The sequence below is a fragment of the Pinus tabuliformis genome, chromosome 9, assembly GCF_031772625.1.
Source record: "Pinus tabuliformis cultivar Carrire ecotype Pingquan chromosome 9, CPIR1, whole genome shotgun sequence".
NCBI classification, from domain to species: Eukaryota; Viridiplantae; Streptophyta; class Pinopsida; order Pinales; family Pinaceae; genus Pinus; species Pinus tabuliformis.
Window position 1 is genome coordinate 1,947,424,392 of NC_142307.1, and position 27,717 is coordinate 1,947,452,108.

General features: G+C 41.5%; 1 protein-coding gene across 1 annotated transcript in view; it reads left to right on the forward strand.

Moving 5' to 3' along the window:
- The window catches only part of LOC149156771 (Protein kinase superfamily protein), a 358,651-nt gene that overhangs the window by 133,100 nt on the left and 197,834 nt on the right, over positions 1-27,717 (forward strand). Inside the window, exons 3-4 of the mRNA XM_089438585.1 lie at positions 22,915-23,250; positions 23,537-24,092. Of these exons, the coding sequence (XP_089294711.1) occupies positions 22,915-23,250; positions 23,537-24,092 (892 nt within the window). The remainder of the gene's footprint in view (positions 1-22,914; positions 23,251-23,536; positions 24,093-27,717) is intronic.

Consider the following 27,717-nt stretch of genomic DNA (forward strand, 5'->3'; position numbering starts at 1 on the left):
CTCAGATATCTGCGAAGCCATGTCCACTAAAGCTTTTAGTGGTGCCGAGTACTTCCTCACCTTCATTGATGACCACTCAGGGAAAACTTGGATTTATTTTCTGAAAACCAAGGATGAGGTTTTCTGTCGATTCAAGGAGTTCAAGGCTCTGGTGGAGAATCTGAGTGGGAAGAAAATACAAGTTTTGTGCTCAGATAATGGTGGAGAGTATGTCGACAAGGACTTCATTGATTTTTGCACTAAGGAGGGCATCAAAACAGAGTGGACAACTCCTTACAATCCGGAGCAGAATGGAGTAGCAGAAAGAAAGAACAGGACTATTGTAGAAGCAGCTAGGGCCATGATGTATGATCAAGATATGCCAAAATTCCTGTGGGTAGAAGCCTGCAACACAACAGTATATGTTCAGAATAGAACTCCTCATCAGGCATCGGGCAAGATTACTCCATAGAAAGTCTTCAAGGGGAAGACCTCTGAAGTCAGTTATTTCAGGATATTTGGGAGCTTAGCATATTGCCGCATACCCGAGGAAAAGAGGAAGAAGCTGGATCAAACTGCAGAGAAAGGATATCTAGTTGGATATAGTGAGAATGCTAAGGCATACAGAATCTATCTTCTAGGGAGCAGGAAGGTAGTAGTTCGATGAGATGTGAAGTTCATGGAGGACAGGGCTTTCAAAAAATCTCGAGAAATGCCTTCCGAGGAGCAGTCAAAAGAGGAATCGTTGGTCAAACCTCTTCAACCAACGGAAGAAAAGAATTCTTCCTCGGGTCGGGAAGAATCATAGGATGAGGAGGAGCTAACAGTAGCACCTGTTGGCAGAGGAAGAACGAGCAGGGAACTTCGTCAAATTCTGCGAAATGTAGAGGACTTCATCGGTGCGCCAAGGAACAATAAGAGGGAGCGAAAACAACTAGATAGATATCAGGCATTAGTAGCTCAGGATGGGGAGCCTGCCAGTTTTTAGGAGGCAACTCAACATAAGGTTTGGCTGGATGTGATGGTAGAGGAGTACAACTCCATAATGGTGAACGATGTCTGGGAGGTAGTTCCAAGGCCTCAAGACAGATCAATGGTAGGTTCGAGATGGATCTACAAGATCAAATATGCTGCAGACGACAATGTTGAGAAATACAAAGCCAAGTTTGTGGCTAAGGGGTATTCTCAGAAGGAAGGAATTGACTACGAAGAGACCTTCACCCCGGTAGCTAGGTATACATCTATTAGAAATTTAGAACTGTGATATCTCTTGCAACACAGATGGGGTGGGAGATTCATCAGATGGATGTCAAAACGACATTTCTGAACGGAGTGATAGAAGAAGAGGTATACATTGAACAACCAAAGGGCTTTGAGACACATGAGAAGAAGTCTCATGTATGCAGATTGAAGAAAGCCTTGTATGGGCTGAAACAGACATCTAGAGCATGGTATGGTCGAATCGATGGCTACTTGTAGAAAATGGGATTTGTCAAGAGTGACGCAGATCCAAATCTTTGCTATCCGGTTGTAGAGAATGAACCTCTAATCTTAGTATTATATGTGGATGATGTCTTCCTAATAGGATCATCTAGGCTCATAGGGGACTGCAAGAAGAATTTAGCCACGAAATTCGACATGAAGGATTTGGGACGAATGCATTATTTCCTGGGGTTGGAAGTTTGGCAGCAAAAGGGAGAGATCTTCCTTGGGCAAGGGAGATATGCTACAGAAATCCTGAAGAGATTCAGGATGCAGGACTGTAGACCCATGGCTACTCTAATGATAACCAACTAGAAGAAGATTGATGCATTTGAAGACAAGGATGTTGATCCCACCTTATACAGGCAGCTCATAGGGTCCTTGATGTATCTGGTCAATACCAGGCCAGACATTTGCTATGCTATCAACACTCTCAGTCAGTTCATGGTGGAGCCGAAGAGGGCGCACTGGGCAACAACCAAACATGTTCTCAGGTATTTATAGGGAACAATCGATTATGGACTCCTATACATAAGGAGTAAGGATATCAGATTGAGTGGGTTTACTGATGCAGATTGGGCAAGAAGTTTAGTGGATCGGAAAAGCACCTCTGGGTACTGTTTCAACATTGGATCAGGAATGACCTCCTGGTGCAGTAGGAAACAAAAATCCGTGGCTCTGAGCTCAACTGAGGCAGAATATATGGTTGCAAGCACAACTTCGTGTGAGGCCATATGGCTTAGAAAATTGCTTGTGAACCTATTCAGAAGAAAGATGGAGGCGACCAGGATTGTGTATGATAATCAGAGTTGCATCAAACTCTCTGAGAATCCAGTGTTTCATGATTGGTCAAAGCATATTGATATCCGGTGTCACTTTGTCAGAGACTGTGTCCAACGAGGAGCTGTACAGTTGAGCTACACTCCTACAGGAGAACAGGTGGCAGACATGCTCACCAAGGCCCTTGGAAGAACAAAGTTTGATTACTTCAGGGAAAATATGGGCATGATAAAGAATTTGTTTCAGTAGCAAAAATGGGGGTGATGTTGCCGTGCAGTAGCACGATGCAAGATGATGAGAAGAGGATGCAGTGTTGGGAAGAAGGACCAACAACAGCACGAATGCAGAGGGAGCTGCTGTACGGATGCAACAATGGCAGAGGCAGAGCCATGGGCAGCAGTACAGGATGCAACAGTGCAGTGGATGTTGGGCGGGGAGGCCTAGCATCAGCACAGGTACCGGTGTCGGATAATCAGAGTTATGCTCAGTGAGGAGTATTACTATAACACAGTCCTCGCTAAGAGGGAGTGTTGTTCGGGGTAGCATTAGATATGCTCTAGCCATGAAAATTGGTGGAGAGGCTAAAGCACATGAGATCTCCAAGGCCCAGAAATGGTTTGGACAGATTGTACCCAGTTTGGGAGATATTAAAATAATTAATATTTTTAATGGAGTTCCTAAGTCTAAACTTAGGAAAAATAAAATATTAATGGGGTATTAATATTAAACTGGGTTAGAAGGTTCCAAAAGTCATGGATCAAGCCAAATGTAATCTTAGCCGTTGATTAGAGATTTAATCTCGGCTATTGATGGATCAACGAGAAAAGTATAAGAAGAGGCTTGAGGGTTAGTTGGAGAACACACTGAGGGAGACCAATCAGTTCGATTTCAGGAGCGGGGTTAGCTGAGAAATTCGAACTAGTGGTCTGGAGAGTAGCAAGAGGCAACTAGTAAGGAATAGAGAGTCAAGAATATCACCAGAAGATTAGCGCAGAGGTTGGAGAGGCAGACGCAGAGGCAACAGACTGCGCAGTCACTGGAGGGCCTGTGTGGGTGACATAGAGAGGCCCAGTGCTGACGCAGAGAGGCAGGGATTGACACAAAGGGTCTGGGAGCTACGTAGAGGTCAACCAGGTTGACGCAGAGAGGCAGGGGTTGACACAGAGGGTCTGGGAGCTACGTAGAGGTCAGCCAGGTTGACGCTGAGACTGGGAGAAGTGCTGAAGATTTTTCTCTCTGTTGGGTAAGCCAGTTTAGCATCCAGTTGTACTGAAGAATTGCTGAATAATAAAATCCTTCCTTGCTACACCGGTTTTCCCACATTGGGTTTTTCTGGGGATTGTTGTCCAAAATATCCGTATCAATGTGTTAATTCTTGTGCATGTGTTTGTTTCTGTATTATGGCGTGATATCTGCAGCATAATTTATTTTAATGTTTACTTCAGGATTTTCATAAATAACTTATTGGGAAAATAAGTAGGTAAAATAAATCATTTGTTGCAGTGATAGAATTTTCAGACAGGGGTGGCATGTCTTTGGATACACCTGACAGATGAGCTAGTACTCATGTATTTTATTCTAGTTCTGGTTCTAAGAGACATCATCGTCATTATCGCCAACATCCTTATAGGATTGAGAAGCAGTATTTGCGAGAAGATTTCAAGGAAGCTAAGCCTCCTACATTTGATGGAGATATGAAGAAACTAGAAGATGCAGAAGCATGACTACTTGGGATGAAGAAGTTCTTTGGATTGCATGATTATTCAGAGAATATGAAAGCAAGGATAACGGTCTTTAGTCTAAAGGGAAAAACAAATATATGGTGGGAATATGTGAAGCATGTCAAAGGCATCAGAGTAGAGGAGCTGAGTTGGCATGAGTTTAAATGACTCTTTAGGGAGTACTTTTCAGAGAGATATTATGACGAAGAGACCAAGGAATTCTATGAGTTGAAGATGGGTTCCATGACAGATGAAGAGTATACAACCAAGTTTTAGGAGCTGTTGAGGTATGTGCCTTGTTACCCACCAACTGTGGGTAGTGTATATAAGATAATTTTTTCCTCCTATATGGTCCTTCGCCGACAGTCGACAGCCCCTTGTAGCCACCAGATAGCTCGAGCCATTATCTCTACCACCTGAGCCAACCATGTGGTCCCTTGCCCACTTCTTATGATTGTAAGTTTGAAGGTGTGCCTCCCGACCCCAAAGGTACGACTTTTCATTGGTATAGTTGAGTAATTTTCCTTACTTGTCATGGGCACTTTTAAGCATGGATTGGTGGGGGGATTTTGATAGAAAGAGTGGGTTAGGTACGAGTTCTTGTCTCCATTGCCGGATTTCGTGGTTACCCTTGTATCCTAGTCCCGTGAGATCTCTTTTTTGACCATTAGCTTTAGGGTTGCCACTATATGGGAAATCCTTAGTTTGGTTGCGTGGTCCCTCATGCCGACACCATATACATCCCCCCACCACTCATTTTAGCTCCATTCATCTCTTTTCCCGTTCGGGTCCACATGTGTCCACTGGGTCCACATAGGGTTAGCCTCCCCCTCCCCTTGTCCACACCTTGGGTCAGGCCTCGAACGATGCCTAGAGGTTGATGCAGCTAAAAAGAAAAGGAACTGCGTAATTTGGCAACTTTCAACAAGAAATGTACCACAAAATGCAAAAGATGGCTAGGACATACAAATTTAGCATGTGGGCAAAAGCCAAAATGACCTCTACCCCTTATCCATGACCACACCTTGGTTCTTATGGGCCCTAGATGAGCCCCCTCCATCATTAAGGAACCCATGATTGTCCCAACCCCTGGTGGGCGATGAACTGCTCCACCTAAAGGGGGTATCCATTGCTATATATTACACAACATGCTCTCATTCCTTGAAGCCCCAAGCAATTATGAAGAGAAATGAATTAAAGGCAAAAGGCATATGAAGAAGGGTGGAAAAACAAAGGTTGGGTAACTCATGTACCACGATTTTCTCCTTCCTACACTCATATGCCCAAGTGTGGGTTTCCCTTATTATATCTACCCTTGTACCATGCTATGTGGCTTGGATGATTCCCCTGATCCCCACTCCGCTGCATTACTATATCATTTTCCACCTACCACTCGAGGGATGTACCATGGACATGTCACCCCCTTTAGTGGTTGAAACCACCTAATAGGGTCCTTGATTAACCCCCTATTAAGCTTGGAGACTCTTGTACATGCCAAAGCCCGCTATAGAAGGGCATGCCACCATGAAGTGCCCCATTGATTCCATGACGTGTAAGGTCTTTTACTTGATTATCCTAATGATGGGTTGTATTGGAGGGCAAGGGGACACATTGGAACTTATGCAGGGTTGCAGGTGGGTCTCTGTTTGGGGCTTGGTCTCCCTATACGGGGTCCTAGCCTTCCAGAGGGCCACATTGACACTTTTAGGGGAAGCATTGAGAGCCATGAGCCTCTACCATAGTAAAGAGTACTTCATGGATCCCAAGCACCACTCATTGATTGCTCGTGTTCCACCTTTTGGATGAGGATGATGCACCTGGTTCACCATACCCAGTCGGCTCCACACTTGCACCATACGCTTGGTAGATGTTCCAGGGTCCAGAAGATGTCTCCAGCTGCAGGGGGAGGACTTATGTTGTCTTCCTAGCCCTTACATATGATCTACAGGCACTTTCGATCCACTTGGAGACCCATGAGGATGTCTTTGTGCCCCCACACCCATTTGGGAGCACCACAGGTTCTTACTTGGGAAACAAGGGGCCAACCCTTTGTCCACTATGTTTGAGGTCCATTCTCTCATCATGGCACACTGAAGACTTCATTAGGCCTCCTCAAAGGCCCAATGACTCACTTTATTGATCATTCGACCCTCTTGAGAGGCTTCTTATTATGTTATTGAGCTACTTGGTGGGCTTGTCACCAAAAGTATTGTTATTATGCACATTATTTTATTTTAGGGGCATTATTAGTCCAAATTAGGCCACTCGAATCCCTAAGTGATTGTATAAATAGAAGTGAGGTGATTCGTTTGATCATCATCACTTGGAATGGATTAGTATCTTTTATGAGATTTTCACACTTTTTGTTGGGATGAATTTTTGGGGCATTTCTTGATGCACTATGATGTTTGGATTTCGTTATTGTATTTGGAGCTTCTCTAATGCGAAGTTGATAAATCGATATAGTCTTTCTCTCATGTAAGTAGAAATTTTTGTGTTATTCTTCTTACTGGTTAATTGCATGTATGTTGTATTCTTTATTCTTGTATGGGTTAAATGTAATCGAAATTCCTCTGAGACCTTGAATAAATGATTAAATGCATGCGTTGACCTTTAAGGGATTGGGTGAATGTACCTAGAGGCACCTCTTAGTTTAATGACCTGGAAACTTTGTCTCCTTCGCAAATTTGAAGTATAAATCTCTTTTGATCTAGTTGCTGCCCTTGGAGAGGGGCTAGCAAAGATCAAATAGGGCTCCTTAACTCACGAAATTTCATGATCTATGTGTATCTTGACTCCATTAAGCCCAAGCAATAAGGCATTGATCCTCGTATCCCTTTGGTGGTCAAAATAACATTTCTTTTCTTCATTTCTTCCAATTCTAGGCCTATCCCTAGAAGGTCTCCTAGGGCATCATACGAAATCCTTTGTTGCCATCCAAAACCCTTGAAAATTGGTCCACTATTGTGCTGTAGTTTGATCAAGAGGTTCTCCAAGTTTCAAGCAATTCCGACGAAAGAATCCCGAGATATAGCAAGCCCTAGCCATGAGACCATTTCTTGCCCTAGGTTGATTTTGGGTTAGTGACCTCATTAGGATCATTGCATCCAAATCTGAAAAGAAAATTTCTCCTTTGATTCTCTTCTCTTTCTTAATTAGGTCAAGCCCTCCTTGGTTGATCAAGTCCATACCCTTGACCTAATTTTGGGTCGACTTAGTCTTGTGTGGTCTTAACTTTACAACTCTAATTCCACAAAGATCACGTAAAAAGTTGAAAACCAAGTCTCCATAAGGATTTCTAGGCCTAGGGATCATCTTTAGAAGATACATTCCGAAACCCTAGCCTCGAGAGTCCTCGTAGCCCTTCCTAGAGAGAGTATCACCTTGCTTTCCAAGCAAGAAAGCCACACAATTAAGTCTCTCTTACGAATAGGCTTTGGGAATCACCCTTTATCCTCTCATTGACACATCCATTATTGTGATTCCTCTTATACCGGGTCTCCTCCCATCGGTGAAAGTTCGTAAAAAGTAGGGAGGCTTAGCTGAGGTGACATTGGGCCATCACTCCATTGTTGCCCTTGACCTAGTAGCTGCCCTATAGGATCCCCTCCTAGGACCCCTGCTAGTTTGAGCGGTAACATTTTGGCGCCATTGCCGAGGACACGATAGGTGTGTTTTGTTCCCTGTACGACATATTGACATATCATTATTGGCGACTCCATTGGAAGAATGACACTGTAGTTCTTCTTTGAACTTCAAAGTTAATGATTGTAGGGTGAAGCAAGCATCTATCAAGGCATTCTAATTCACCCTGGCGACTCCATTTTAATCTTGATATGCAAAATCATGAAAAATGGACTATTGTCGAAAAGACATTAATCTTGGTCCTACATTTGCAAAACTCAATGATCAAGACCTTGAAGAACTACAAAAGGATGTGGGAAAATATGCCGAGTTTTATGAAGATTTATTGGAAAACATTGATAAGGAATTCATGCTCAGGTTTCATAGGTCAACACAAAAGCAACTCTACATAATGATGTGTTCCTATGAGAAGGATCCTAGTCGTCTCCTTGACTTTGCTGGCCTCGCTTGTGCTTCTAATATTCTGATTGACCTAATCAATGAAAAATATTATAATCAGTCACAAAGCCCCACGAAAGGTAATCAAATGGATGATCAAGGTGATACTGAAGAGAGTTCATATGTGAATGATCATCATGAAAGTGAGGAATATATGGAAGAATGGAATCAATCTAAAGAGGATAGTGATGAGGACCTTCAGGATGCAAATTTAAGGATTGAGAATGTGCATGCCATGAGTGAAAGCGCTATTAAAGCCAGTGAAGATGAACACGATGAAGTGGGGACTTCCATTCAAGAAAGTGTAATGTCCCAAATGGAACAATTTGGGGTTTTCTCAAAATTTTAACTCATAAATACTTCAGATAAATTTTCCATTCATAAACAGAAGATTTCCATGTAAAATAGAACAAGAGAATGCATGCAAGTCAATAGCAAAAATAACCTCAGATTTTATTATAATGTATAAACTGGTGTTTTACATGTTGGAATAACAAAAATAGCTGAGATAACTGAGATAGAATTGGCCTCAAGGATTTGCTCCAATGTTGCACAGGCCCTCCACCAAAACTGAACCAAATTGCCACTGCTAAGCTCTCCTGTGAATTCTAGATGAACTCACCAAGGGGAGATGGGTACTCGCCCAATCTCACTAAATCACCCGAGGGTTTCCGTCCTGGGGCTACCAATGGAGTAGAGAACTGGGTTCTCAACCTCTCATACAAGAAACAATATCAAAATCCAAGATGTCCTCCAATGGCCTCCTCTTTTATTGATCTGATGGACCCCTCTAGAACCTTCTATTTTATTATTAATTTAATCATGGAGCACTTTTCCCTCTTTTATTTGAATTAAAATATTCTTTTTAATGCGAGAAAATGGTAAATTGGCCACCATGTCTCCTCAGGTCACTAAAACTCGCATCCAAAAGTCCCATCATGTAGATCTTCTTGTTCTGGTTCCAACGAGCTATTACATTGAGGTGTTCCATCAATTAAGTTCCTCGGAATGCCACCTCGAGCATAATTAATTAACTTATGCCCAATAATAATGTTGATTTTTAAAAGTTGTCGGAATGCAACCGAACGAAAGGAAAATTGTGCCGATGATGGAATATGCCAAGCGAATGCCATCAAATCCCATAAAAACTCCTCAAAACTCCATCAAGACCCCTAATGACATAAACTTATTCCACTGACCTGGCCATCTCCTGTCTTGGAATTCCACCCTGGCTATACTATGAAGAAGAATAAAAATGGGGACATGACAGTCCTCCCGCCCCAAGATTGCTTGCCCTCAAGCAATCCAAATGTGTGGACCAATCTGGTGGCCCAATGTCACTGCGACCCAATGCCCGAATCCCATACGAATCACTGGTCCACGTCACGTCTCCAAGCTATCAAAACATGACTGGATCCTCCAATACCTGGATCCCATGTCCATCGTTGACTCAACCTGCTGCCAGTAGATCCACCTGGATCCCAATGCCACCAAGAGGGAGTGTTAAGGCTCCCTGGTTCCTGCTGTGTTGTAGCTCTGACTGTGAATGCTGCTCCGCCAACTGTGTACCAGCTCATCACCTCTCTCCAATCCAATCCTTGGCATATCCCAAGGTCAGTCTCACCATACTGATGCTGTGCTGAGATATTGTTGAGTGGCCAACCCACATTCTGCTGTCGACTAGAGCATGTAATATCCCCCACCTCTAAGGGCTCCTACAGCACACTGCTCCTGACTAAGAATGATACTCGATCAATAGGATACCAACTCACGATCTCCCGCCAATCTAAGTCATGGACTCCTGTGTAAGGAACAAGTCTACTACGCTGATGCGGGTTCATGCTCAACTCATGTTGCCCTATCTGGTTGGTCAACAATATCCATCGAGAAAGTCTTGCCTCTCTCCCTGTAATGGGTACAAGTGGCCAAACTGTGCTGCAAGCCCTATCTATGTACTCTTGAAGAGGGTTGCTCCCTGAATGTCCTGCGGCTTTGCCAACTGCTTGTGCATTTGTCCGCACCTCATCAATGGGTTGGCCTAAAGATGGATGCACCACCATCTCCAACAACTCCTTCCGTCTACTATCCTCCTGCCAAACTATCTGGTCAATCTCCAACGTCTCCTGAGGACAAGTGTCTGCAAATACTGCGTCCCTGGAGACTTCCTGCACATCTATCTGCTCTACTTCGGTGGCTGGCCCCAAGGGTGTTTGCTCATCCTCCATCATGGGCTCAACATGAGCCACTCGCTGACTCCCCAAAAGCAACTCATCATGCATACTGTGTGCCTCATCCTCCTTAGCTGACTTATGCTCCATCATATGCTGCTCATGCTGACTCATCACTGGTGACACACTACCCACAGACTGTGCATCATATGAATTTGGCCTGATGTCAATGTCTCTACATGACTGATGCTCCTCTATGTGCTCTCTATGCTGAATCATTAGTCGCTCGTCTGCTCCCTGATCTCTTTCCCTCATGGGAACAATTGGCTACTCCTCATACTCCTCTACTGCACATGGATGCATATTTGGGCTACTGTCATCAACTCCACATGACTTCTCGTGCTCCTCAGAGGTATCATTGTATGAACCCATGGACTCATCCAAAGAAGAATCCTCCCCCTGAAAGTTAGAAGGAATCTCCTCCTGCTCTACTTTTGTCATCTCCTCAGTGTCACTCAAGCATGAGTGGTCAGGTCCCTTGCATGTGAAGCAGAGACCCTTCCTCCTCAGCTCATTCCTGCTGCATGATCCACCAAACCTGAGCAGCTCCTCCCTAGTCAACTGTCTCTGGAACAACCCCTGTTTTGCTCAAGCAACCTTTCGGCCAGTTCATAAGAAACAAGTGAAACTGGCTGTTCTCTCCTCCAAATGGTTTACAATCTAGCCCGCAACTCCCTGCAAATGGCATCACGATCTCCCATAACTGAAGACAAGATAGACAACATGTTTGTCTTGACCGTGTCAGGGTGATGATCCTTCATGCTGAAAAAGTATTGGAACATTTGAAGAATTAGGTCATCACACTCTAGATCAAACATGATCTCATAGGTTCGGAGCTTGGCCATATCCTCCAAAATTCGAAGCTTTTTCCCAAAGGTAATACCCACAATGTTATCTAAGTCCTGAAACGTCTCTACTATCAACCTGAAAATTCTCCTCATAACATTATCATTGAAAGGAGCTATAGAGGCAGCTAGTCTCATGATGTTATTGAGACAAGATGCAACTGGAAGTCTAACCCCTTCACAAGGTTCCTCCAAGAACTTGTGTTGTATGAGAACAAGCATTGCTGGTTTTAGAGCCCAAATTAGTTCCTTTCCATCTAACTAGCTCACTTTGGAAAGTAGGGCATCTAGTTCATCAAGTTTGAAGAGAATTTTCCATGTGACCCTAATGTGCTTCAAATCTGTCCCAAGTGCAAGGATCTTGTGTCCAATCTTTGGCTCCTTCTGCAAATCTCTTGGCTGCTCATGGTTAAGAATGGCATGGATCTCTTTTGAGAAAGGTTTGATGGCCAATTTCATTTTCTGATCTACATTGCAGTCCATTGAGGGACTACTGTTGTTTTGGTGCACGAGATGTTTTAAATACTCCATTGTTCAGCAACAAGGATACAAGGATAACATACACAAGTGATGAATAGTTGGGGCAATAAATGCTGTAACAAATGAATCTCAGACCTCTACCAAACTCACACTCTCATGGTTGATGTATTTGTTATTCAAAAGTTCACTGTATTCTGTAAAATTCCCTCAAAAATGCCACCTTTTTTTTTTTGGATTGGTAGACTTTCTTAGTGAAATGTTTTGTCACAAACCATTTCCTGTAGGTGGAATATGTTTAACATATGATGGCATTTTTATAGAGAGACCAACCTCAAACCAGCTACTGATATTTCAAACTAAGAAAATTGACTGAGAACTGATAAAGTTTATGATGGAAAACAAATAAAAATGTAGCAGAGATCATACAGAAGAACCTGGTTTAAGCAATGTATTGACAGCCAAATGAACAACAACACGCTCGCGGGAGACTGTCCATCCTTATAGCGCAATACCCATTTGTAGCAGTCTTCTAAATATTGTAGAACATTTGCACAGCCAGCAAGACCAATATGAGGTCGCCCTGGACTGATTAACAATACCTCTCCTCACCCAAATGGACTGAAGCTACCCCACAGTACTCACACTTTTCTGTAATGACATACAGCCCAGGTAATAGATGATTTCATCCTCCTGGTTTTCTGTAGGTGCTCGAATGGGATACAGAAAAGAATTTCACCAACAGTTGATACACCTTCTAGCAGGGATTAATTATGTCCAGGTGCCATATAAAATTCCAGTAAGCACGTCCAGCAGTAAGTGGAAGAATAGCGTGGGCCCTCCTAGCAACCCTTAGGCAAATAACTGACAATTCGTGGCCTCATCACGTATAGCAGCTACAACACAGACTCACCATGGTTCAAATGACCTTCAAGTACAATCTGAGGTGACTAGAACCTTCTGCCAAGTAATAGTCCTTCCCAACAGTGATATGCTGCTGAGTTTCCTTCTTCACTGGCCCCACGTCCAAGTCACACGAAATTGAGAGGGGGAGAAACTATAATGCGGCTTTCTGTGGAGGAAATGCATGCCCAACAATTAGAAATAACCACGGCCTCTGAGTTGACAAGGAATCAGTCCGACCACATTCAGATCTCGTCCAAAACTTGTATACACCCAGAATGGAGAAATAGAAATACATCCGTCTCTCCTCAAGGGAAATTGAGCCAATAAGGTTCAGGTATGGGAGCTCTGCCCTCAGGGAAGCATATCCTTTTAATAATATTCGGCCTTGCAAATATATACCTTCGTTTGGAACAATAATCGACCCCTTTTACAAGCTGAAGTAATTCGATTTGCGAAGTAACCTTGTACATGAAAACTGTGATGAGAAATTCGTATTACACAGAAAAATTCATGCTCCTTTCTTCAGATAATTTGGCCTTCAGTACCTCCTGGACAATAATTATTGGATGACCCTCTCAGTTTCTCTAATAATTAGCCTTTATGTTCACGACACTCCTTTTAAAATTTTTGACCAAGCTGAATATTTAATCCTCCGCTTAAAAATATAATACACGGACCCTTTCAAAAATGACAATAATTTGGCCACCCTTTATTCACTAGTTCAACTCCACGGCATTTTAAAATAATAAGGGGCCAATATAACAATATAAAATCTCCTTTGGATTCGGTGCCTGCAACATGATGGTTATTGCTGGCAGGGATGCTGTTTAAATGAAAACATCAGTCCACTGGCAGTAGCATTTCAGCATTTGATTGAGAGAAACGCTGCCCAGAAGTTGAATTCAGGTCCAGCACTTCGAGAGGACCCTCTTACAGCCAACAATTCACACAATATTTGTCTCAGAGATGGCACACAGCATGGTAATGGAGTTTCAACAACCTGAAGATACTCAGATGTGGTCTTATGCTCGTCAGTGTCATTAACAGAAGTCGTGGTCATGCACAAAATTGGGAACTCGGCCCCTGGGGAATTTGCTTCAGGTCAGCAGCGGTCACGGGGATTCAAATCTCTGAGCAAGGATTAATTTTTGGAATTGTCAGAGGTGTTTCTTCCTTAGATTTGGCCTCCCTTAATATATGCGTCACCTTTTAAAATTTTAGAACTCGGCCTCTGTTCTTCTGCAGTTCGATAGCTCTCGGCCTTCAGCCTTTAATTTCCAATGTGGCTTCGAATTTGCTTACTCCACGGCTCCACCTGCGCTCGACCTTCAACATTGTCTCACCGCCTTAATAAAAATTTGCCCCAATTCTAATGCCACTGCCTAATAATTTCATCCATGATTTTATGAAGTCCGTCTTCAAAAAATCTAAATTCAATATATTCTATGCATTCCAAATAATGCAGCCCCTTTTATAATTTCACTTTGATAAAACAAAATTCTCACGGCTCCACTTGATAACATAACATAAAATCATACGCCTCTTTTTGAATTTTAATATCGGGCCAGTTTGTCGAAACTATTATACTGGCAACATTTTGCGAAAGATTTTGTTGCTCATTTAATAAGATAATTTGTCAAGCCCTTTTAATAAATCGTCATTCTGCCGCAGAAACTAGGTCTTTGATTTCTCTAGCAAAACTTGCCGACAATAATTGTTGCCACTGGAAACTGAAAAATCTGCAGGCTAAACCAAGACCAAGTCTTTGATACCACTGTAATGTCCAAATGGAACAATTTGGGGTTTTCTCAAAATTTTAACTGATAAATATTTTGGATAAATTTTCCATTCATAAACAAAAGATTGCCATGTAAAATAGAACAAGAGAATGCATGCAAATCAATCATACAATGAACAGAAATAACCTCAATTTTTATTATAATGTATAAACTGGTGTTTTACATGTTGGAATAACAAAAATAGCTGAGATAAATGTGATAGAATTGGCCTCAAGGATCTGCTCCAATGTTGCATGGTCCCTCCACCAAAACTGAACCAAACTGCCACTGCTAAGCTCTCTTGTGAATTCTGGATGAACTCACCAAGGGGAGATGGGTACTCACCCAATCTCACTAAATCATCTGAGGGTTTTTGTCTTGGGGCTACCAATGGAGTAGAGAACCGGGTTCTCAACCTCTCATACAAGAAACAATATCAAAATCCAAGATGTCCTCTAATGGCCTCCTCCTCCTCTTTTATAGATCTGATGGATCCCTCTAGAACCTTCTATTTTAAAATTTATTTAATCATGGAGCACTTTTCCCTCTTTTATTTTAATTAAAATATTCTTTTTAATGTGGGAAAAGGGTAAATTGGCCACCATGTCTCCTTAGGTCACTAAAACTCGCATCCAAAAGTCCCATCATGTAGATCTTTTTGTTCCGGTTCCAACGAGCTATTACACTGAGGTGTTCCATCAATTAATTTCCTCGGAATGCCACCTCAAGCATAATTAATTAAGTTATGCCCAATAATAATGTTGATTTTTAAAAGTCGTCGGAATGCAATGAAATGAAAGGAAAATTGTGCTCATGATGGAATATGCCAAGCAAATGCCATCAAATCCCATAAAAACTCCTCAAAATTCCATCAGGACCCCTGATGACATAAACTTGCTCCACTGACCTGGCCATCCCCTGTCCTGGAAATCCACCCTGGCTGTACTATGAAGAAGAATAAAAATGGGTACATGACAGAAAGGGTGTTTGAGGATGTGAATATTGTAGCTCCCCGTGAAGATGACATTTCTGATTTCTTGTGCATTAGTGAGGGAAAGTGGGATGTGGGCAACCATCATTTTGACTACGACCCTATTTATGATACTGACACTGAAAATGAGGTTGGAATTGATTCTCCTTTTCTCTAGGACATTACTCATGATGATATTCCTACTCACACCATTGAAAGGGAGGATCATGGCATTCCCACGCATGAAGAAGGTTCATTGGAAACGGCGAGCCCCATTTATGACACTGATGATGAAGGCCTTGTTTTCCCTGTCCTTCCCCAGAATGCCAGTAGCATAGCTACATTACCCTTGAGTCCGCACCTTGACCTTTCTCACATTAGCACCATCATTGATGATCCCTTTTCCCCTCCTAGGTATGATGTTGAGGAAGAGCCATCCACTAGAAGTATCCCTCCTCCCCCCTCATACCCTCAGGATTGTGAATATGATCATCACGAGCAACCTCCTTGTTGTGTCTCCCCTTGTCATTGGTCTCACTTTCCTCCCAACCATGACCCTATGGTTGTCATAAAGCATGACATTAATGATAGGGATCATAATGGGGATGATATCCCTGAGGTTGCTATCCATCAGAGGTTTATAAGCTCAATTGTTGATATCTCTATCTTTTGGTTAGAAGAAAGGATCTTGTGGAAAAGATTGCATACCTTGGCCCCCTCTTTCCCCGTGATAATCCATGAATGGTCACTTCATTTTCCCGCCTCCCGCCCTTGTGACCTTTCATGTTATCATTCCTACCCTTGCCTTTGGATCCATTGCATGAGCGAGCAAAAGGGTAGTTGCTTTCATATTGACTAGATGATATGTTGGTTACAGTGGGCCTATGATTACACTTAATATTTCGGTGATGTAACATGCATGTTGGGGTAGGATGCTTTGCATGCTCATGTTTTTCATCAGAACTAACATCATATGATATTACCATGCTAGATTAGATGCATTTAGATTAAGATTGCATTTGAAATTTTATTTAAAATTTATTTACTAGTTGATTTTTAGTGGCCTAATACCAAGCATGGGTGATCATAAGACACCACAAAAACATGCTGCCCTGCGTGCTTGGTCTTTGATATGTGTAGGTAACAGGTCTGTGGTACCAAGAGATTATTGGTGTTCTCATGACCTCCTGTTCAAGTAGCTTCACGCACTTTCCTGAGAGATCATGTCCTAGTTGGAGCCAAATGTTATCCACCACCTATGGGTAGCGTATATAGGAGAAAAATTGTCTCCTATATGGTCCTCAGCCGGTAGACAACAACACCTTGCAGCGACCAGATAGCTCGATGTGCCATTATCTCCGCCACCTGAGCCAGCCATGTGGTCCCTCACCCACTTGTTATGATTATATGTTTGAAGGTGTGCCTCTCGGTGGAAAGAGTGGGTTAGGTATGTATTCTTGTCTTCATTGCCCGATTTTGTGGTTACCCTTGTATCCTAGTCCCATGGGATCTCCTTTATTGACCATTAGCTTTAGGGTTGCCACTATATGGGAAATCCTGAGTTTGGTTGCGTGGTCCCGCTTCCCGACACCATACACATCCCCCCCCATCACTCATTTTAGCCCCATTCATCTCTTTTCCCATTCGGGTCCACATGTGTCCACTGGGTCCACAATCCACATAGGGTTAGCTTCCCCCTCCCTTTGTCCACACCTTGGGTCAGGTCTGGAACAATGCCCCAGAGGTTGATGTAGCTAAAAAGAAAAGGAAAAGCATAATTTGGCCACACTTAACCGAAAATGTACCACAAAATGCAAAAGATGGTCGAGACATACAAATTTAGCACGTGGGCAAAAGCCAAACATGAGCTCTACCCCTTATCCATGACCATCACCCTGGTTTCTATGGGCCCTAGATGAACCTCCTCCATCATTAAGGAACCCATGATTGTCCCAACCCCTGGTGGGCGATGAGCTGCCCCACCTAAAGGGGGTATCCATTGCTATAGATTACACAACATGCTCTCATCCCTTGGAGCCCCAAGCAATTATGAAGAAAAATGAATCAAAGGCAAAAGGCATATGAAGAAGGGTGGAAAAACAAAGGTCGGGGTAACTCATATCCCACGATTTGCTCCTTCCTACACTCATATGCCCAGGTGTGGGTTTCCCTTATTACAACTACACTTGTACTATGATATGCCGTTTGGATGACTCCCCTGATCCCCACCCCGCTCCATTACTATATCATTTTCCACCTACAACTTGAGGGATGTACCATGGACATGTCACCCCCTTTAGAGGTTGAAACCACCTAATAGGGTCCTTGATTAACCCCGTATTGAGCTTGGAGACACTTGTACATGCCAAAGCCCGCTATGGAAGGGCATGCTACCATGAAGTGCCCCATTGATTCCATGACTTGTAAACTCTTTTACTTGATTATTCTAATGATTTGTTGTATTGGAGGGCAAGGGTACACATTAGATCTTATGCAGGATTGCAGGTGGGTCTCCGTTTGGGGCTTGGTCCCCCTATACGGGGTACTAGCCCTCCAAAGGGCCACATTGGCAATTTTAGGGTGAACGTTGAGAGCCATGGGCCTCTACCATAGCAAAGAGTACTTCATGGATCCCAAGCACCACTCATTGATTGCTCGTGTTCGAGCTTTTGGATGAGGATGATGCACTTGGTTCACCATGCCCAATCGGCTCCACACTTGCACCATACACTTGGAGATGTTCTAGGGTCCAAAAGATGTCTCTCGCTGTAGAGGGAGGGCTTACGTTGTCTTCCTAGCCCTTACATATGGTCTATAGGCATTTTCGATCCACTTGGAGACCCATGAGGATGTCTTTGTGCCCCCACACCCATTTGGGAGCACCACAGGTTTTTGCTTGGGAAACAAGGGGCCAACCCCTTGTACACAATGTTTGAGGTCCATTCTCTCATCATGACACATTCAGGACTTCATTAGGCCTCCTCAAAGGCCTCTATTGATCATTCGACCCTTTTGAGACGCTTCTTATTATGTTATTGAGCTACTTGGTGGGCTTGTCACCAAAAGTGTTGTTATTATACACATTATTTTATTTTAGGGGCATTATTAATCCAAATTAGGCCATTCGAATCCCTAAGTGATTATTTAAATAGAACTGAGGTGATTCATTTGATCACCATCACTTGGATTGGATTAGTATCGATTATGAGATTTTCACACTTTTTGTTGGGATGAATTTTTGGAGCTTTTCTTGATGCGCTATGATGTTTGGATTTCGTTATTGTCTTTGGAGCTTCTCTAATGCGAAGTTGATAAATGGATATACTCTTTCTCTCATGTAAGTCGAAATTTTGATGTTATTCTTGTTATGTTACTGGTTAAGTGCATGTATGTTGTTATCTTTATTCTTGTATAGGTTAAATGTAATGCAAAATTCTTCTGGACCTTGAATAAGTGATTAAATGCATGCGTTGACCTTTGAGGGATTGGGTGAATGTTCCTAGAGGCATCTCTTAGGTTAAAGACCTCGAAACTTTGTCTCCTAAGCAAATTTGAAGTATAAATCTCTATTGATCTAGTTGCTGCCCTTGGAGAGGCTAGCAAAGATCAAATAGGGCTCCTTAGGTCACGAAATTTCCTAATCTATGTGTATCTTGACTCCATTGAGCCCAAGCAATAAGGCATTGATCCTCATATTCCTTTGGTGGTCAAAATAACATTTCTTTTCTTCATTTCTTCCAATTCTAGGCCTATTCCCAGAAGTTCTCCTAGGGCATCACACGAAATCCTTTGTAGCCATCCAAAACCCTTGAAAATTGGTCCACTACTATGTTGTAGTTTGCTCAAGAGGTCCTCCAAATTTCAAGAAATTCCGACGATGGAATCCCGAGATATAGAAAGCCCTAGCCACAAGACCATTTCTTGCCCTAGCTTGATTTTGGGTTAGTGACCTCGTTAGGATCATTACATCCAAATTTCAAAAGGAAATTTCTCTTGATCCTCTTCTCTTCCATAATTAGGTCAAGCCCCTCCTTGGTTGATCCACTCCATACACTTGACGTAATTTTGGGTCCACTTGGTCCTATGTGGTCCTGCAACTTTACAATGTGAAAATTTGGATGCCCAAATAATTACGGCAGCAGCTAATAATATTTCTCCTACTTGTTAATTTACATGAACAAGTTATTTTGCAGTTTTCTACAACAAACATTGAAATACATTCATGGCAGGCTACACCATTTAAATTTATAAGTGGAAACAAGAAACTCAACAGGAAATAGATACAACACAATGACACCATTATTTTTGGACAAAAGTCCCCGAAAAAAACCAATGTGGGAAAACTGATGCTGTAGTTATGAGGGTTTTTATTATTAAGTAGTAGTTATTTCTGAATACAAACTCTGGATGCCACGCTGGCTATCTCGTACAGAGAATATCACTCGGCATAAGATATTAGTGGGATTACCTCACTCTACACTACAAGTCTTGGCTGATCCGGCAACTGAAATGAGTCCCCTCTACTTCTGCGCTGTCCCTATGCAATCATTGTGTGGGCCTGCGTCACTGCCTTTGAGGAACTGTGTCACTTCCTCTACTGGATTGATTTGCTCTCAAGAGCCTCAACTTCAGCCCTCTCGGCTCAAAACATTGAACTCCCAGCTAAATTTCGGACTTCTGCACTGAAGACACTACGCTCCTCTGCATGAGCCCTTCATGGCTTTGTGCAACCCTCACAGGGCACTGCACTGGTCAACGCTAGTCAAACCCTGCAACAACTCTGAAATTTCGGCCCTGCAATTCGCCAAGAAAAATTCGTCCTCCTTGCTACACGTGTGAAAGAAAATATCTGCACAATAGCTGTACGAACCAATGAGAGGCGAGAGAAGAATGTGTGAGTGATGATGATGCCAAATGAGGTGAGAGGTCACTTATATTTATACAAGTCGTTGAGGGTGAAGTGACACGTCCATTGGGGTTCCTGAGCTTACATGATGATGTGGATGACCTTGTCAATTTGCATAAATTCAAAAACACATTTCTGCTTGTTCAAATTTGATAATCTTTAGGTCGATTTTGGTCCTCTCGAAAAGAGGAATTTAATGCAATCATCATCATCTCCATCAAATGAATTGTCTAAAGTGGAATTTGGCCCTTGTTGCAAATTTTAACAATTATTCATTGATTGGAGCCTTGTACTTAAGTTGAATCTTTCCCTTAGAAGCCTAAGTCACCTTGTACCCTTAAACCTAGAACATCCCTTAGGTGACTTTGTTACCAGGACTCCTCCCATCGGTGAAAATTCGTAAAGAGCAAGGGGTAGTAGCTGTGGTGACAGTGGGCTACTATCTCATTGTTGTCACTAGGTCTAATGATAGTTTTGTAGGGGATCCCTCTCCAAGGCCTGCTAGATTTTGCGGAAACAGGTTGAACATTACTTGGTGGCTGAGAAAACCCAAGCCTTTGTAGGCTTGTTGCCACTCAATTTGTTACTGGGACTCCTTCCATCGGTGAAAATCCGTAAAGAGCAGGGGATAGTAGCTGTGGTGACAGTGGGCTACTATCTCATTGTTGTCACTAGATCTAATCATAGCCTTGTAGGGGATCCCTCTCTAAGGCCTGCTAGACTTTGTGGCAACAGGCTGAACATTACCTGATTGCTGAGAAAACCCAACCCTTTGTAGGCTTGTTGCCACTCAATTTATCTTGTCAAATATACAATGTCTTTCCCAAGACAGATCAAAGGCAACATGAAGACAGCCCACTTCCACCTTGGTTTGTCTTTCTACTCTTCAGGGTGAAGCTAATCACCACTAGGGGTTTTCCCTTTATGATACGTTGCCTTTATGGTTGTAATGGTGAACAGAAAAGTGATGCTCTATTATGATAAATGGGGAAAATTTACTCAACAGGTTTGGTAGATACTCCTTTACTTCCATGGCCAAAACACTCTACAAAACTTTTGTGAGGAAAGCTAATTGGAATCTTGAAAAACAGAAAAAAACCAGGGCTGCAAGGTTTGGTTTCAAGCATAGATTCTCTGAAGACAAAAGAAATATGTAATTTTAGGCAGTGCGTAAACGGAAGATTGGTTCATAGCTATTATCCTCATAAGATCTTGCAAGAGTATACAATTCAAGGAAGGCTATGGCATTATCAAATTTGCCTCTGGGTTTACACACCTATATTTATCAACAGGCTGTTGTGATGGCGGCCATACTCAGGGATGGCACTGGTAAATTACATCATAGATCTGAAATAGTGCCCAGAAAATAAAAAACTAGCAAACCAGAGCACCCAGGCTTGACAGGCCTTGTCTGTAACAGATGAAAGATCCAGTAATTCTATCACCAGAAAACTTAAGGAAACCACTTCAAATGGTAAATTATCTGATATATTAGAACAATGTTAGCTGGTTTCTCCAGTTTCATAATCATTGCTGAAGATACTCTGGGATGAATAAACTTGTACAGCAACAGCAATCTCAGCCTCTATAGTGCACCGGATAAACCATCCAGTAGCAATATACTTAGAAAGCAAATGCAGAGTTCTGGCCTTCAGTTATTCAACTGCCCTTACAATGGAATGGAAGGGCGAGCTGAATAAATAAGCCAAAGTTTGGCCACCCAACAGTGACTTGCAACAGCTATTTTCATGGAGGGGGGGCTACATCTTAGAAGCTAGGGCCACTAAAAATGCTCCCATTCCTACCAAAAATAATACATTCAAATTATATTTTTGTGGAGCCTAAAAATAGCTGTGCCCTTTCCTTTTCGATCAACAAATTAAATCTAAAATCATCATTTTAGAGGGCCTCCTAGATGTGCGCCCCTTTAGCTGAGTTGGACAACATTATATTGAAATACTCCTTGTGGGGTCCCAGATGTGCGCCTGGCCCCTTGTTTCTAATGTTGGAGCATATTTTATTGACATGAAAGTGGTGGGGTCCCTATAAGTGCATCCCTTACCTTAGACCAAAAACATAACATTGCAAATCTTGTGGGTCCCATTTGCCTTCCTTGGCTACTATGGCGGAAATACATTTTACAATATGCATGATGTAATCTCTAGAAGGGGTTCCTCCTTTGACATAGTGAACTAGTCACACAAATATGAAGGACTGCTCATGTGTGTGCAATGTTGAATGCGTGGTAACAGGGCTCACTTGTTCATGCTATGCAAGCGTGCTTTCTTTATAAATGTGGTTGGATGGAATGGTTTGGCAGGATAGGACGAATAGATTCATCTGAATTTCTTTAATATGGTGTCATCGTTTTAAATTTAGGGGTTCACTACAGCGACCCTTGGCACTTGTCTACCCTTCCCCTCACCCTTTCATCCCTGACTCTTGGTGAAGTTAGGTTATTTGAAATTTACCAGTGACATAATGTAACTGGTGGGCTGTACACAGTAAAGGAGCTGCACTCGCTACAATGATCTAGAAATCCATCTACTAAAACGGAAAATAGAAATACTTGGTATGTGTAGCCAACTAATTCTCATCTATTTTGCCTTGAGCTATTTATGTGATCTGTTGCTTCTAGCTATTGTGATTCTCAATTCAAGCAGGATGTTTATTTTACAATTTACATGTGGAATTGCTTACTAGTTATGAACATTGAGTACTATTCATAAGCATACATTAACTTTCTTTGATTCAAACAGGATGCCCTACCTACTTTTCCAAATGCTGATGCCTTTGCATGTATTGAAAGGGAGTTGGAATTGTCACTTGACTCAATTTTCTCAGCTATTTCAGCATCCCCTATTGCAGCGGCAAGTTTGGGCCAAGTTTATAAAGCTCGCCTAAGATACTCTGGCCAATTGGTTGCTGTTAAAGTGCAGAGGCCTGAGATTGAAGAAGCCATTGGGTTAGATTTCTATTTGGTGCGGGGTCTGGGTAAGCTTATAAACGAGTATGTAGATGTTATCACCTCTGATGTTGTTGCTCTTGTAGATGAGTTTGCTAGAAGAGTATACCAGGAACTCAACTATGTGCAGGTAACTCTTATGCTCTTTTTATGTGGGTCTTTACCAATAAATATGTATCTTGATTTTTAAGTGCATGTGATTGCTTTTTTCTATTCTGTTTTATATCATGATTTGAAATATCTTTTGCTTGTTCTCCAAAGGAGATGAATTTCTACTGCAGCATAGAATTTACAGTTTCATTTATTAGTATTTTCTCTGACTTTTGCACAGTTTCCATTTAGTGAGATACCAGTACATATGTTTTAGTTGAATGGAGAAAGGAATTTTTTAACACCAATATTGTTTTGAGGTGTAGGAAGCTAAAAATGCAATAAGGTTTAAAAAGCTGTATGGAGACAGGCCAGATGTTCTTGTCCCTGAAATCTTCTGGGATTATACTAGTGTGAAAGTTTTGACAATGGATTGGATAGATGGTGTCAAGCTGAATGAGCAGGAAGCCATACAAAGTCAAGGCCTGAAGCTTATAGATATGGTGAACATAGGCATCCAGTGTAGTCTCAGGCAGCTACTTGAACATGGCTATTTTCATGCAGACCCACATCCAGGGAATCTTCTTGCCACAGCCGATGGAAAGCTTGCATTTTTGGATTTTGGAATGATGAGTGAAACCCCTCAACAGGCTAGATTTGCCATCATTGGTCATGTAGTTCACATGGTTAACCGGGACTATGAAGCTATGGCTCGTGATTACTATGCCTTAGATTTTCTATCACCTGATATAGATGTATCACCTATTGTTCCAGCACTAAAGGGCTTCTTTGATAATGCGCTAAATGCAACTGTCAGCGAGCTGAACTTTAAGACTATTGTGGATGGTTTAGGTGCTGTTCTATATGAATATCCCTTTGATGGTGAGTTTCTTATGTCTATGTTGATTGATTGTGGTACAGCTTAAATGACATATGTTGAACATCTTTAACTGGGTACTTTACAATATTTTTAGTTTTTGAAATTCAAGTTGCAAGACATATGTCTTCCTCTATTCAGTGTCTTATTCAATTCAATGTTCTAAGAACATAAGGTACTTGCTTTTGTGTTAAGGAACCCTCGTAGAAACTACCAATCAATTCTATATTTGTGATAATAATTTTAGTTTTATATGATCTTTCGTTTTTGGACTTCTTGTCGCTCAGATTGTACAGGCACTGCGACAACAACTTAGGCCGGGGGCTGTCACTTTGATCCCCAACCTCTCTGTTCTAGCTGTCTCCCAACAATAGGCTATGGGGGGTAGTCCCTATGAAAATGTGAAGATGAAGGACAAGTTGACAATCAACGAGTCTGGGAGACACGATTGAATGGCTTAGCTACTTGGCTAAATTTAACAAGACTTAAAGATTAGATTAGATTTGAATGTGAGACCAGTGCCTTATGGAGTCAACTTCTTGCTTATTATTAATTAGAGACCAAGTAACCGGATGAACAATCGTTGCTTGGATGAATGACTATCCTATATGAAGTGCAAAGTTTACAAGCTAGGTGAAATGCAAGAACTTGGTTGATTATAAGTTAAATGCCTATTCTAAGTGTTACCTTCTTCTTAACTGTTTTGGAACGAGTCTCTAGGGTAGGTTGTGGGATGAAAGCCAACGGGAAGCAAGCAAAGACTTGATTAACGATACCTCCCCATGTGTTCCAAGTTCCAACCACTCTATGCCTCCGGTGCTGCAAAGACTGTGGCTTTGACGACTGCAAAGTCACTGTGTTAACCACTAAAGAGGGCCTAAGTTCCTCAAGCTAAATTGAGAAAGGGTGGCTCTAAATGTCTATCCACCAAGCTTATACTTGGAGGTAAATTATTAATGCAACTAGACTTAGAATGTAATGCAAGATAGATAGATTGATTGATTCTTAAGGTAAGATTGTTTAATTTGCTTAAGCACTTATTTATGATTTGATCTTAAGTTCAAGTACTTATCAATGAAATACAATCTTGATTCTTAACCACAAGAAAGTGTGCCAAGTTACCAAGTGCCAATATATACCCACAATATGCAATTATTCAACAATTACAGGATGTGCTCAAATCCCGTAATAACTTGCTCAATGATAGTTGAAGCACTTGAATGATTTATCCAATGCTTAACAAGATACCAACGATTATTGTCACAAGATTATCAATGCTCTTATGCCAATATTACTTAATGCTAATGATTTACAATAACCATAAACTAATAATGGAAAAGGAGAACAAGAACAATTATCCAATGATTCACTTAGAAGCCCAACACAATAAATGCCAATTAGATTTCTCTATGCCAATGATTCAAACACTTAATAGAGCAGTTTACTTGAATGCCATTTAGAGACAATTAGATCAAAATGCCCGAAGAAACTTAAAACCATTCAACACAATTATGAGATTTGAGATTAGAGTGCTTTAGCGAGTGGATTTATGAAATGTGATCTTATGAAATTTCAATCAACTCACAACAACAAATGTGTTAGATTCCAAATGCTAGCAACCTTCTTCACAATAACTCATAAAATCATGAAAAAACAAGTAACAATTATTATCAAGTGTAAGCAAGGAAATTACTTATGTTACTTGTATTCCAATGTTAAGATAGATTTATGACAGCAGTGACAAAATATTGAGAACAGTGAGCTACCAATGTGCTATCTTGTACCAAGAAATTCATCAAACAATTTTCAACTTGTCAATACGAAAATCTAGATATTTGAGCCTTTTTATAGTGTGATTATCAGTGTTATATCAGACCTTAGTATGCAGAAATAGCAGATATGATAGTTACCAAGATCATGCAATTTAACCCAAAACAAAAGTTCCCAATGTGTTCATTAATTCCTCAATGTGTTAAGCAAATTATGAATGATTTTTTAGAACACTTTTATGAGCAATTTATCACTGTTATGAATTAGATATGACTGTTATAGTAAAACAGTGAAATGATGAGAGTTTAGAGATCAAACCCTTAGGCCTTAGGCCTAGAAGAAGCTAGCCCAAATCTCTGCAAAACACACAAATATATTAGCCCATAAATTGAATGATACCAATAGAGATGGAATGAAGGTGGATGAGGACCAAAGAGGGGCAATGCTAGGCCCTAGAAAGCTAGCGTTGGGGTGAGGAAGGCCTTGGAGGCCTAGCGGCTCAAGGAAAGAGGCCTTAGAGGCCATGACTAGGGCAGACGAGAGGGAGAGAGGCAGGCCGAGGGGAAAGGAGGGGCTAAGGAGGAGGCCGAGAGGGAGAGCGAAGCGCTGGAAGGCCGAGCGAAGGGATAGGAGAGGGGATGAAGGCCGGAGGAGGCCTGAAATGGCCTGCGGCCAAGCCTTAGGGGCCTTAATTGGCCCATGACAAGCCCAAAAGGGCTACCACCTAGCCTTAGGAGGGAGGCCGAGGCCTTTAGGCCTCATGACTAGGCCTAAGTGGGCCAAAAAAAGGCAGATGGTGGGACTCAAGGCCCTAAAAGAAATTTCAAAACCCTCGCCAAAAAATAATCTTGCTTCAGATCTTCATTGTTTGCCAAAAAATCCTTGATGCTGGCCCTACAAAATTTCTAGAGATTAGATTTTACCCTCAAAGGCCTAGATCTAGCTCTGATCCAACAAATCTTCTTGAGAATCACCTGCACAAATAAATTTACAAGTGCCCAAAACTCCAATATATACAAAAAATGTAAAATCCCAAAACCTTAAACCCCAGCTGCAAACAAGGGTTAGAAAATAAAACTATTTACAAAAAAATTATTATACAAATATTGTTTACAAAATATACAAGTGTACAATGCTTGAAAAAAGATTTTTGAGGAATAATTTTATTATAAAATTTTGATGATGGCTAGATGTATTTCAAAAAATAAATGCTCAACCACAACCTTAGCGAAGTTAGAAAATCATATAAAATATTCAGAATCCAAACATGATCAACCTGTGTCCACAGTTTGTGAACTTAGAGCCCAAGGGCTGGGGAACCTGCAAACTCTATATATTTTCTTAAGCAAAAACCGTTAGAACACACAACGAATCAGATCACCTAAGATAAGCCCAAAACTTACTAATAGAATGCTCCTATCATCTATAATGAAATAATGTTAATTATTATCTGAAGCACAATAGAGGAATGCACTTCCTTTCGTAGAGATACTATTTCATCTTACATACTCAACACGTACTATAAATCAATGAGACAAAGACACCATGAACTACACCCCAAAGTCTTTTATTATGATAATCAAAATGTTCCCAACAGAACAATGGCGTTACACCAACTTTTACAAAGTTACATCAGACCTAGTTCATCAAAAGATGGAAAATAGAAGCAAACTGCGTTTTATTTATAGAGAAAATTCTCCAAGTGGAAAATAACAGCTAGTTGGCTTGATCCATGTCAAAATAATCTCGACTGTCGATAAATATTTGATGATCATTTAATCTGTACCGTTGAAAATAATTATCTTTGAGGAAATTTCGAATTTCTCATTAAAACCATTTTTTATTAGCTCAAAAATAATT